A 14171-nucleotide genomic window follows, 5' to 3' on the forward strand; every position below is an offset into this window, starting at 1 on the left:
ATGACGTTCAATACATCGTCAAAGCTTGTTAGAGCAAAGGTTCTGCTCTATAACAAGCTCAGTTAGACGATAATACAATCACGGTCATTTGTACAACGAACTCATTCTACCATGTCCAATGAAACGCAGCTGGATGTCTGCTAGGTGTCATTCATACTAGCAGAATGAGTTCATTAAGAATACATTTACTGGGACGGTAATGAGACACGGTACGCTGCTGCTAAAGGGTTCTTTAGTAGGAAAGGCGTTACTTAGAAGAAAAAAAATAGTAGGTCGGTTATCGCTTTCGTCTGAATGATAGCTCTGTTGTTGTAGTTTTTTTCTTTTATGCGTTTTTTTAGGTCATTTATGCGAGAGAACAACAAGCGCTGGCTGCTCTGGCCGCAGATGTAACAAATCAGATTTTTCAATATTATCTTGTTTACATCTTACATATTTATTCATAACGCGACCAGCATTTGTAAGATGTTTGTTCAGTGGGCAATCAGGCTATATGAATTGCGTTCTGAAGTCTGAACACCGAAGTGCCCCGTATAGCTCTTGTACCCTCCGTCACCGGGGTCTTTCTGAAGATCCAAAAATGAATATAATATACAGACTGCCAAATACCGTTTCTGGAGCATACATTCTGCTCGAAGCCTGCATCGTTTAACTACTAAGGAATGCATCATGCCGCGCTCTCGCAGAATGCTCTTCGAGGAGGCGCTCCAACTAGTCGGGGACTTTGGCGTGTTCCAGTACCTGCTCATCGTCTACCTCTGCGTCTTCGTGGCCCCTCTGCGAGTGCTGCCGTTGTTCGCGCACATCTTCAGCCTGCTCGAGCCCCCTCACTGGTGTCGCAATCCGTTCCTAGAGGGCTTCAACTTCACCCGCGATGAGATTAGGAACATGAGCATTCCGAAGATGGCGGACGGCGCGTGGAGCAAGTGCACCATGTACAACTTGAACTGGACGGACGTGGCGTCGTCGCTGTCGCCCGGCGGGCCGGGACTGGGCCAGCCTCAAGACTCCTGGCCTACGGTCCCGTGCGAGTATGGCTGGGAGTACGATCACTCGGTCATCTATCCAACGGTAGTGTCTGAGGTAAGAGGTCAAGTAGCAGTAGTAGCTTATTGTTTATAAGGAATAGAATGCAGGTGCAGGAAGTCTCCCTCTCAGATACGGTCATCCTCGCAATCCCTTTGAAAGAAAGCGGTATAACTGTATATAAAAAAAATGTAAGGAAGAAAGATAATAAGGGATTATATAATAAATAAGGTCGTTGGGGGAGGGAGCAGTAACCCGGAGATACACAGAGCTCAACGCTGTCACGTCTTGAGTTCGCGTCGACGACAAAGTTGTTTTTATAACCCGAGACTGAGGCACTCAAAAAGGATACGAAAGTGGTAGAGAAAAAAAAAAGTGACCGACAACGTTTTAATCTTATCATCGTAAATGTCCACCAGAGCCTGCATATGAACTGTATTTTCGCTTTCATATTTTGCCTTAAACTGTCCGCGTCTGATGTCTCTGCTGAGCAGTTTGGTCATGATAGTGTTGACGACTGACTTACGTGCGTCGCTAAGGATAGAAATACTAATAATAATAACAATGATGATGATAATAATAATAACAATAATAATTTTCTTTATTGTGTCTAGTAACAGCCAAAGCCTAAGTTAAGAACTGGTGCACTTGTTAGTCGTAAAACAAGAATACAAATAAATAAAAAAATAAGAAAGGTAAGAAAAGCAAAAAACAAACTAAAACAAAATATTCAACAAAATATACATGAACCACATACATGGCGTAATCATTTATTAAATCAGGAGACTCGTCGCCCCTGTGAGGCAGACGAAGTTCTAGGCTGTATAAACACACACACAACCCAATTCAGCACAAATCTGGATTGAAAACGTGTATATCGGTTAAGTCCAGATGGTTTAAATATATTTGAATGGCGACCCGATAATGATATAAAGTTTGTGGGGTCAACGTGGAACGTGCGGTGATTTCGAACATTTCTTTCAGGTATATGCTAGTGAACAGATGAGACTAATGAGCTAATGTAGAAGAAAGAGTGTATGCATTTAAACAAAAATACAAGGTCGCGCGAACACCGCCTTGCTGTAAGGACAGGACTTCACGCCGGTAGCATGAGCACTTTAGCAAACCAGTTAGAAAGTCAAGAGAAAGTAAAAATATACAATGAAATTGGAATAAAATAGAAAGTAACGGAGAATACGTCTTGTGTAGCGATCGCAACAAACATCCCTGCTAATTTTAACCGCGGGCTGTTTATGCAATGGCCTGACGAAAATTCATATGTGTGCAACACAGTTCTGTATGGCGCCGAATATGTAGAATCCGGAAATATGTACTTTCTAAGATATATACACTGATATTTTGTAGCTGCATGTAACAATTTATATGTTCATCACTTGTGTGTGTGCGTGAGTGTGCGTGTGTGTATGTCTGTATGTGCGTCTGTATGGGGGTGGGGTTGCGCGTGTGCGTGCGTCCATGCGTGCGTGCGTGCACTTATAAGGCCCCAGAAAAGAAAAAAAAGATGTTTTTATAAACAGTTTGTTTGGGACACGCGCGTCAAAAAATTAATTTTACAAGAAAATATATATATATATATATATGGAGAGAGAGAGAAAGAGAGGAAGAGAGAGGGAGAGAAAGAGAGAGAGAGAGAAAGAGAGAAAGAGTGCGAGAGAGGGGGAGAGAGAGAGAGAGATAGAGCAATATTTACGGCGCAAGACACAATTTAGTTGGTAGTCACCTTTCCACGATTTTTCTCTCTCGGCATTTCGGGCGCGTAGAGGAGAGGTGGATCGGATTTGCCTTCACGTTCAGGTGGAAAGAGCGAATCACCATCTCGTTGAGCGAATGACCATTCAGCGACTTCATGGACTCTGCGCGCAGAATTTCAAATAAATCTCTCGCCTTCAATACTGCTCTAAAATTTTTTTTCCGCGCAAAATTTAAATTTAGACACGAGTGACCCAACCAGACTGTTTAAAAAAGAAGTTTTTTTTTTGTTTTTTTTTCAGGGGTCTTCTAACGGGGACACAAAAGCTATAGTTTAAAACTTCCAATAAACTCCCCATGTAACCGTGTTCACGCGCCACTGAACACTAATATATCAAACAAAGGTCGAAAAGATATGCGGACCGGTCGACCTCCAAGAACAGCAAAACAGACACCAGAGCGGACACAACAAAAAGTGACAAACAGAAACACGGCCCGAGGCCACGATATGGGTCTCTCTTCCGTTGTTTTGGGCTCTTAGATTTACGATGTTTGGGGCGTTTATCTGCGTCAACAGGTAGTGGTGTTAAAGGGGGCATAAATGTCGCGCTGACGCCCGCTTCCGTGATTCCCGGTGCAAAAAATAAAAATAAAAAAGGGGGATTCTTTTGAGCAGAGCTTCCTAGCCTGGATGCAAGCGCCAGTCAGCACCGGGTAGACTGGCGCACGAAAAGGGAAGGGATATGCGCGGCACGCGTGTACCCGTATGTGCGCGCGCGTGTTATGTCTAAACGCCCGTGCAACAAGTTGATTTGTACACCTCAGACTACGCTTGAGGTGAGAGTTGAAGAGAGACACATGAGGGCGGAATGGCGGTTACCCCTGCACGGGGTCATCGCGTTTTCCGCATTCAACCTGCATTCGCACGCAGCATTTTATCGAGCCGCTAATGTAAACTTAATTTTATAATTGGTTTCGTTCAGCATCCTCATCTCGGATATGTTTACATTTTACAATTTGTGGTCAGTGACAGCTCTGCAGGACGCGGCTCATTATGTTAACGCTTACTGCTTCCTGATTCGTCCTTCGGCCTTGCTATCGGCCAATGCCGTTATCTTATTGGCTGCGACGCGATAATGAGACGCATCGGGCTCGCCGTTTCTTAAGCTGTCGGTGCCAGTGAGCAGGGCTATGCGGAGAGCGAGTCGTCTGCTTCTTGCTCAGGAGTTGCGGTGACTTCAGAACGACGCCGATTTCTGATTGGTTTTGATTGAAAGGACGGTGGCTAGCCCTCAATGCTAGATGCCATTGAGGTCTACCCACTGTTTTTTATTTTTTATTTTTTTTAAACAGCCAATAAGAGCTTGGCGTTCTGACATCATCGCAACCCCTGTGCAAAAGGCAGACGAACTTGCTTTTCGCATGGGTGCGCGCACAGTCATGCTAAATGAGCCTTCCCAAAGCCGCACGTTTCGTGCCTGTAACCTTCACAATAGTGTGCGAAAACGTTAAGGCTGAGCCCTTACAACATTGCGTGGAAACATTAATGCCTAGAATTTATGACACTTCTTCGAAAGTATTCATGCTGAGCTTGAAGAGCTGATCTGCCGGAAACATCATTCATTAATTTCATTTCATCTATTGATTCACTAAAGGCCCTTTAGCAAGGTATTACACAAAAAGGGGGCTGGCAGGTATGAACAATGAAAAACAAAACAGCAAGCAACTAAAAGACTTGCACTCCTGCAAGTTAAAAATACACTAATGAGTAACCAGTAAACAAAAGAGGTTAAAATCAACTTTCTACCTTTCCACTCTAGTGAAGAAAGAAGACCAGCGAAGCTGTACTGCGCTGGGAATTAAGTAACGGCCGTCTGCAAGTCGGCAAGCTAGAGTGGAAAGGCTAAAAAGCTACCGCGATCTATGAACGACAACGGCAACCAGACAACCGGCAAGCCGATTGTCCGGTTGCCGCTGTCGCTCATAGATGTCGGTAACTGTCCAGTTTCATGTCATCATTTGTTTGTTGACGGACACGATACTGGAGGACAGATTGATGCCATGGGCCAGCGCACACCAGCTCGAGCACGTGGAGCGAAAGCTCGCGCTGCAGAACAAAGCGATCCTGGGTTCAATCCCCACCCCTGCTTGTTTCGACCTGGATGAGCATCGTACCGGCGTGCGGTCGTGTATCACTACTGCCTGGTGCACGTTAAAGATCCCAGGCTAACGGTTGTACTGCACTGGCTAATGCTCATCTACAGCGAGTGACTAGTCGCAACTTTGAAATGGCTGACCAACTACACGCTGTATAAATATTCACACAACCCCAATTATTGTACGATACTGGGAAAACTAGCCCTTAACAGCTCAGTTGTAAAAGATTTTTCCATTCTCCTCTTTCCACCCCCTCTCTCCTTTTACAGACATCATCAATAATCTAAACAATTTCTTGACCTGAACTCTGGAACGGATCAACGCCAGTGGCAGAGGATTCAGTATATGTAATAGTTGGGGACTGTTTTGACAGCGAGATGAAGGCAGCTTTATTTTCATGACGCCAAACATGTCTTGACATCAACATCTTTCAACTTGCGCATTTGAAGTGTTCTATCCAATGTGGATAGCGTACAATGAGCACCCACAAATATTAGTTCGCATCCCGCGGACATTCATGAATACCCGCTATAGCGATGAGGAGAAACAGAAGATTAGCACATCATAGTGTCATCTCTTGGAACGTAGCTTGGGAGTCAGTGAAAACAGAATAAAACGAGCCAGAAAAAGATGAAAAAGAAGTACGAAGAATCAAACTAGAGACCTTAAAACGCCATATCAGAAGAAGGAGTGTTAGTAGATCGTTCCTAGGACTCTGATAACGATACCCGATAAGTATACTATGAATGCGCTAAGGCGTCGGCAGAGTTTTCGGTATTGCTGTCGGAGTTATTGGAAGGGTCTACGAAAACTTCCTAACATCTCAGGGCGATTATGTTGGTCTATTCGAACTAAAATGTAAAAACGCTCGTGTGTATACTTTCCCACATTTAGGAGAGTGCTCTACGGAGAAGCTCGACGGATGATAATGCGGAAAATCTATTGTCCACCAAAAAAGCAATCTGCGCTGCTGCTGTGTGACACTGAGTCCACGTTTCAGATGCTAACGTCGCGCATAGCGCATACTCCATTTTTTTAATGCGTTAGAATTAGAACGCTCGTTTTGACGAAAACCCGGTGGTGTCTTGTTTCTCAGTGCCATAAAGAGAGGGAGAGGGTGACGCGTGCTACGCTGCCATTGGTTCAAAGCGCTGACGTCAGCGCGCGACGACCTCTCCCTCTCTCCCCGGTGCTGACAAACTGACAGACACCGCCTGGTTTTCGTCAAAACGAGTGCTTTCGTTTTCGTCACTCAAGCGACAGCTGCCGCAGAGACAGCTGAAAAGAGGCGCCGCCGCGGCGCTGTGGATTGCGGGCGTGCTCGGTTGCCGCTCAGTCGTCGGCGGTTGTTTTTCGCTCTTCGTTTCCGTAGTAGCGGTGCGTGGGCTATGATGTGTATGTGTAGTTAAAACGATGGATCCGGTTCCCTCACGAGTGATATGGATGCGGTCCCTTCCACCAGTGTTATGGACGTGGTTATTTCCACGAGTGATATAGATGACCGTATTCAAGGGCGTCGACGTACTCTGACAAGCAGAGTACAGAAAAGGGGTGACAAACAATTACGGGAAGATCCAATGCTGAATTCTTAGGGAATTCGTTAGCATGACCCCTGGGGAACGCCACGCACGTCCCCCTTCGGGAAACGCTAACACTGACCCCGTTACGAGGCCAAAAAGAGGCAGCAGAAATAGAGGAAGCAAAATAGAAAGCCAAATGAGAATGCCAAAAGAGAAAAGTGAAGGGGTCAGCGTTAGCCTTTCCCAAAAGGTCATGCTAAAGCATTTTTATTGAAACGTTTTGTTTTGCCTGCTATTAGGAACAATAGACGTATAGGCATTTGCAAAGTGTATTTCAAGCACGTGACGTCTTCCGGAAATTGCAGACGGCGTTTTCCCTCCAGTCGAAACCGTGGCCGTAGCTAATCAAGATGGATGACCTTCTGTAACGCATCGGTTTCGGTGGTTGGTCCTAGACCAGCTGTCGTCAGGTGCCGAGCCAACTGCATTTCGATGAAGGAGCTTTTCAACGCTTGATTGGAAGTCGGGTCACTTTCGTTGAATACACCGCTTTGATTATGCATAGTGAGTGAAATATATGCAAAAAAGAGGCCCGAAGCGACGACAAACGTAATTGATGCCCGTTCCTCGCCGTGTGTCGCGTGTTGACTTCCACGCAGATGGACTGGGTGTGCGGCAGCACCTGGAAGGCCTACGTGTCAAACTCGGTCTTCTTCGGCTGCATGTCCTTCGGAGTGATTACCTTCGGCGCCATCAGCGACAAGTGAGTCATGCACTTCATGCAAGCTTTTTCATGCCTTCATAAACATTCCAATGTAAGATACTCGAAACAAATCGTCAACCAGCAAGGACGTGCGTCAGAAGCAGTGTTGGTGGTAACGCGTTATGTTTTTTCGGAAACGTAGTAACGTACTCGTTACAGTTTCAATAGAGTAACGGACAACATGCTTAGGTTATTTATTTCTGGTGACAGGTAACATAGTTTCGTTACTCGTTACTTCTTAAAAAAAAAAAAAAAAAAAAACTTATTTTTTGTGTGTGCTTTTAGGTGCCAAGTTATATAATACTGGCACTCATCCCGCATAAATTATGTCTCTCTTTTACCCACGCAAACACTCCCTATTCTTTTAAATATTGCGTTTAGGCATACCTCTAGATTCGAAACAGTAAAACGTTTTATTTTGTAAATAAAATGTAACGCAAAAGTAACGCTCGTTACTTTTTACCAGTAACGGTAACGGTAACGCGTTCCTTTTATTACGAGTCCTTGTAGGTCGTTCCGATATCTCCAACAGCCCCGGTAACGATACAACGAACGCGCAAATGCGGCGGCGGAGTACCGGGTGTCGTTATCGCAGTCGTCTGAACCATATACTAAAAATCTATATTGTGTGTGTGCGTGCGTGTGGGAAATAAAAGGGGGGGGGGAGAGAGGTAAGGTAAGTCGGTAAAGCGTTCTTTTTATTTGCAAGTAACGAATGACGTTTTTTTTTTTTGGTAATGATTAAAACACTGATCATAAGCCAAGGGGGCAGCCGAAATAGTAATATTATTACATAAAATAATAATGCATTCTTATTCCGTGCCTCAAAGCAACCCAATTCTTGATATGAGGCACGTTCGTTATTATACAACTTGTACAGCACACAGGTACTATAACGATGTGGTTATGAGGAGTAAATTAAAGGTCTGAGTTTTGAGTTCGCGTCTAAAGTGCACACATAATTTGTAAAAAGTATCTAAAGACGTATTTGGTGAAATGGCATTAAAAGACATTTGTATGCGGGTGATTGGACACACTTTCTCCCGAAAAGCACTATAAAACAAACAGGAGTGCCTGCTGAAACGTCGAGGCACGTAAAAGATAACAGAAGACAGTAAGCATCTATCTATTAGGCTATGAATTATTCAATGCGACATTAAAATATCTCCCGCCACTCTGCCCCTTGATAACCTTTGTAAGCTGAAAGTTTAAAGTACGTAGGCATAGCCATAAAAACACCTTCGCCCAAAATATCGATCGCATACAAGTCGAATACACTTATTTTGTACTTTTTCAATCTGCAATGCATCAGTTGCTGTCAGAAAACTCCGCACAACACTTGCAAACTCAAGGCGGGACGAAATGTGACTGCAAAATAAGCGAATATTACAGAACGGGTTCAAAAGTTCCTGGGTCTAACAAGAAAAATCATGCCCAGCAATCTTACAATGTTTTAAGAGTCCCCACTTTCTTATAACTGAATTTTGGATTAAAAAAAAGAACAGCTAGTCGAAATTAACATATACCTATTTTTTATTAAATAACAGAAGGATACTTCTTATATTGCGAGAAGTGCAAATGTTTTGTCGTTTTTCTTGTATAATAGCAGCACCGCTTGCCTGCATTACCCTTCAATTATGGCCGTCATATGAAGGCAAACGCCACGTTAGAGACGCCAAACCACATATTTCAAGGCGGAATAAATGTCGCATTGTAAAAATCATAAAAATGACAACGTCCACAACATGCAATCGCATTTGGTTCGTAATTTAAACGAGTATACTGTCTAAAACGTTAAACGTCAATCTCTGACTCGTGTACATTTTCACTCTTTCCTTTACAGAGTTGGGCGCGTGCCGGTGATGGTGCTCGTGTACATCCTTGCAGGCGCAGGAGCAGTTGTTACCTATTTCTCCAACAACTTCGCGGTTTTCGTCGTGACCCGAGCCATCGAAGGAGCGGTGCTATTGTCCATCAGCATCATACCCTTCGTGCTTGGTAAGTTTAGGCTGCGGCCTTCACGCCTTGCAGAATACGATCGAAGAAACACGCATGCGTGCAGAAACGCACAGGCGAAACTCGGAACTGACGAGACGCTGATGCCTTACTGAAGGGAAGCTCGCGCTGGAGGTGTGACGACTAAGAAGTCTTCTCGTTTCCCTCTGTCGCGCTCGTTGCCTTTAGTCGTGCCCTGACTGTGCATGGTCACAAGACGTTGGAGTGTTTAGAAGGTACTAAGCTCGACCTGGAGACGGAGCTTCCGCTGCATTATTAACTTGTCGTCGGATTGTCCCGTCGATAAGTTTGGGTATCGACCCCTGGTGAAATGTTTTTAAAACTCCGAGTGAGGACACTTCGACTTCCTCTGCTGGTGCAACCACGTGCAATGCCAAGCTTCTGTGCACCATGAAAATTTAAACATAACCGCAGGGGTGGCACGTGCACTGAGGAAAAAACAGCACCACCCTCTCGCGAGCTTCTCACCGCGAATAGTTTTCATAAGCACTCTCTCCAGAGAAGCAACCACGCGCGCTCGCGCCCGCACCTCTCACAGCGCTGCATAGAACTAAGATGAACTTCAGTTGTTGCACAAATTTTTTTTTTAAAGTTATTATTGTATAAACACCGCGTTATACGCTGATCTCTCTCCCCGCGTGAGACTGACTCTCGCGCTTTACTGCTTTTCCGTGCAGCGGTGGAGTACGTGCCTGCCCAGAAGCGGATGCTGGTGCTGAGCGCCTTCCGGTTCGCGTACCCGCTGCTGGGAGTGTGCATGCCGTGGGTGGCTTACGCCGTGGGCCACTGGCGCCTCCTCAACGCTGTCGTTGTCGTCCCCTGCATTCTTGGGCCACTCATGTCCTGGTAAGTGGACGTGCTGTCCGCTATCAAATCACCAATTCCGCGTGTGAAATTTCACTGGATGTTTTGAAGAAGCGGCGTACAGCTGTCCCATACGGCGTGCAATCCCGTGGGAGCCGCATGCCAAATTCACGAAGGACAGACAACTTGTCCTTAGAGGCGGGTGCGATGATCAGAGATGCTGGAGCTACTGGAACTGCTTCATATCCTTGATGGCGAACTGCAGGAAGACAAGAATTAATGAGCGACCACGAGCCGGCTTCCGACTGGACACACCAATTTGGGTGCAGCAGGTCTTGTTTGATTCGGATTTTGTTCTAGAGTTGATACGTTCTCCAAAACAACGAACGGATGACATCCGTGTTGATCCCGATCGCCCCGTGGCAGACGCGCGCTTCATAAAAGGCAATCACGGATCTCGCCAGATTGCGAATGGCGTCCGGCGGAGGTTGACAAGACAGCGCTCATGATAGGCACCAACAAGATTAATCAAGGTTTTGTGCCAAGTTATTCGCTTTTTCCAGCGACCATGGGGGGCACTGTGACTCAACCAAAGTTCCCCTTTAGCCTGGCATTTTTATAAACGGAATCGCAGGCACTAAATTCCGGATCGCCTGCACCCCAATTCCTCCTGAATTTACAGCAAATTATGATCGTGATGCCAGTCATAATAACGTCGTAGGTAACTAAAAAAAAGAATTTTCTGTTTGAGTATGTTTTTGCACTTGTTGCATCTTTCTATTTCTTCTAGTTACATTTTGTCTCTTGGAAGTGGGTGCATGCAAGCCAACTGTGTTGGCAACGGCCTGGCTCGGACATCCTGGACACATAAACTAACTTCGATAAAGCTTTTATAATTTTCGGCGCAGGCAACGGCAGATAAACGCAGACACGTCCGTTTGGTTTAAACGCCCGTTTCTAGTATTAGTTTGATCGAACTCCGCCTGGTGGCCATTACGTAGCTGCAAAGGTCGGCATTTTAGGTCGCCCCCACTCACCCTCACCTTCACAGCCACACTCACCTAAGCCCCTCCCTCGCCCTCACCCTCACCCTCACAGCTGCACTAATTTTCAGCCCCTCACTCACCCTCATCCTCACAGTCACACTCACCTTCAGCCATTCACTCACCCTCACTGAACTTTACGCGCCTCACGCACTCATGGCCCTTACGCCCCTCACACACTCACCACCCTCACGCCCCTCACGCACTCATGGCCCTTACGCCCCTCACGCAATCACCGCCCTCAGGCACTCAGGGCCCTCACGCCCCTCGCGCACGAATCGCCCTCACGCCCCTCAGGCACCCACCGCCCTCACGCCCCTCACGCACTCATGGCCCTCACGCCCTCACCGCCCTCATTCCCCTCACGCGCTCAAAGCCCTCACAGCCCCCCACGCACTCGCCGCCCTCACGCACTCATTGCCCTCACGTCCCTCACGCACTCACAGCCCTCACGCACTCAAGGTCCTCACAGCCCTCACGGCCCTCACTCACCCTCGCACTCATGAATTTTCCTGGTTCAGAAATTCTCACTCGTCTTCACCTCACCAGTGAAGATGAGAGTGAGTGAGGGTGAGTGAAGGCCCTCATGAGTAAGGTCTGCCGAGGTATGCGTAGCTGGAACGTACAAAGTAATGATTATACTAGATACATAAATTACTGCCCGCGTGTGAAAATTCGCAATTCTGGCGGACTAAAAAAATACACGTGGCCATTGCAAACACGCGAGTGCTGAGCACGCTCCTAGCTGCATGTCTTCTCGAATCGTTTTGACTGTTGTTTGGAAAAACAATGATGATGTCCACAGGCAGCAACACTACTTGATAAATTGCTTCACAACACCTCGACGGTTAAACGTACGAAGTCACTATTCACTTGTATTTTTGCAGGTTTATTCCTGAATCAACGCGATGGCTAATCGCCAAGGGAAGTATCAAAAGAACCAAGAAGATTCTTCAGTGGATAGCAAAAGTGAATGGCAAGCAAGTGGACCCGGATGCCTTCGATTCTCTTCAGGTAAACGCGTCAATGGCTTATTACGATCTGCCCGTATTTTCAACCAGGAAAAGCAAAATGCAGCCAACATTTATTACTGCTCGCGGCATAGTTAATTTAAGGACTAAACGATGTTCGTACGTACTATTTATTCCATAGGTCCTTAGTGCATCGCAGACTAAATTACCAATCCATTTTACTGAAAAACGAACTCGGGTTCAGGGTGTCTCAAAAGTCTGTTACCATATACAGCGCAGCGCCAACCCAGCGCTTATTCAGTGCTTATCTAGTTGTCGAAATATAGTTACACCAGCACTATATTCAGCGCTAGTGCAACTCTCGAAACAGCGCTGATTCACTACCGGCCTTGTGTCGATAAAATGGCTGGTTTACCAGCGCTTTCAAATGAAGTGAGGTGGAAACTGCGGAGACCTCATATTATGTTTCATATCTGAAACGTTGCAAAGATGTATGTCACACCGGATGATAACACCGCTAGGGACTATGATAGTATATGCTGGTTTGATACGCGCAAGGAACACCATCGAGGCACTCCGTTCGGCCCTAAAACCGTATACATTGCTGCAGCAGCAACTAATTCGTGCATTGCTGAAATGGTTTGTTACTTTTTATTGAGGTGGGAAAAAAGAGAGCCAGGAATTATGTGGGTCTCCATGATGAGATTAGTCGCAACCTATGTTTTTGGGAAAGAATAAAAACAAAATTAAAAAAAAAGACTTTTTGCTTAGGGTAGCTAAAAAATCATCAGATAATGTCGGACGGTCATGTATAGCATATTCGGTCCAGATCACTGTATATTAGCGAACGGCAGACTGATTTATTAAGAAAAGGTTAAAAACTAGCTTAGGAACAGGTGTTTCGCCAAGAGCACTTGATGGGTTTTCATGAAGAGCATCTGAGGCCAGATTCACGAAACGATCTTACGCCATATGCGTACGACAAATCGTAAAAACAAACTCGTGTTCAAGAAACAAAATTATCGTACTTTTTGCGTAGGTTACGATGGAATTTTACGACAGTTCCTGAGCTGTCTCACTCACTTTTTTACGGTCAAATCAACATGGCCGACAGCGTCGCTAAGTTACATGGCCGCGACGACCTACGGACATTTATTTTTCTACGTGCTGTTCTCATTCGTTCCGACTTAAAGCAGCAACAAAAAAGAAGGTACTTAATGAAACTGACCATCACAGACGTGAACACTGGATCCACAGACATCCGGAAAAAGATGCAACGGCAACGATCCCAGCGACCAAGCGACCCCTTTGGGCTAGCTCGCCGAGCTCGGCAGAATATTTATTTATTTAATTAATTATTTATTTAAATACCCTCATTTCCAACCGCAGTGCAAAAGGGTGTGGGTTGTAGTAAAAAAATACCATGAATAATTTAAAGGCAAAGCACATTTTAGTTATGAGCAATAGAAATTAGTAACAGCAGTTTTAAACAAATCATCTGCCTGGATTATGGCGATGAGGTGGGGAGGCGGTTCTAATTCAAAGGCGTTTTCGGAATTAAAGATTGTTTAAATGTGTTCGTGCTACATAAGGGGGGGGGGGGGGTACACGTACTTTATGAGGATTGTTAGGACGGGATGAAACATAGGTGGTGCGAGGGGACGTTGACTGAGGTATGAGTTAGTGTGAAATATTTCATGGAAGCGTGAGGCAAGACTACGCAAAGATAAGTTAGATTTCATAGAGGTGACGCTTGCAGTACGTTGATAATTACTGAGAATAAAACGAGCGGAACGATCTTGAACAGCTTCTAGGGGGCTAACTATATTTAAAAGGCTCGGGTTCCAGATCGACGACGCTTATTCAAACTTTGACTGTACAAATGTTTTATAAAGAGTTACGTATTTACTCGCGTATAGGTCGACCTGTTTTTCAAAAATCGCCTCATCAAAACTGGGGGGTCGACCAATACGCAAATCCCGGTATTATATTTTTCAACTTTTTTTTTTTTTTCGGGGGTCCCGAAGTTAGGGGGTCGACCTATACGACGTATCGACCAATATGCGAGAGAGGAGGGAGCTTTTTTAGCTCCCTCCTCTATGAAAGAGGAGGGAGCTAAAAAAAATTCCGTTTAAAATAACCAAGCATGTGATTAGCATTA

General features: G+C 45.4%; 1 protein-coding gene across 1 annotated transcript in view; it reads left to right on the top strand.

Annotated features, from left to right (window-relative positions):
* The first annotated feature begins 687 nt into the window (after positions 1–687).
* Positions 688–14171, top strand: part of LOC8037857 (solute carrier family 22 member 6) — a 34300-nt gene continuing 20816 nt past the window's right edge. The window contains exons 1-5 of the mRNA XM_029982169.2: positions 688–1083; positions 7073–7176; positions 9020–9174; positions 9870–10038; positions 11927–12053. Coding sequence (XP_029838029.2) covers positions 688–1083; positions 7073–7176; positions 9020–9174; positions 9870–10038; positions 11927–12053 — 951 coding nt within the window. The remainder of the gene's footprint in view (positions 1084–7072; positions 7177–9019; positions 9175–9869; positions 10039–11926; positions 12054–14171) is intronic.

Source organism: Ixodes scapularis, unplaced genomic scaffold (assembly GCF_016920785.2).
Source record: "Ixodes scapularis isolate PalLabHiFi unplaced genomic scaffold, ASM1692078v2 PGA_scaffold0__279_contigs__length_252992795, whole genome shotgun sequence".
Lineage (NCBI taxonomy): Eukaryota > Metazoa > Arthropoda > Arachnida > Ixodida > Ixodidae > Ixodes > Ixodes scapularis.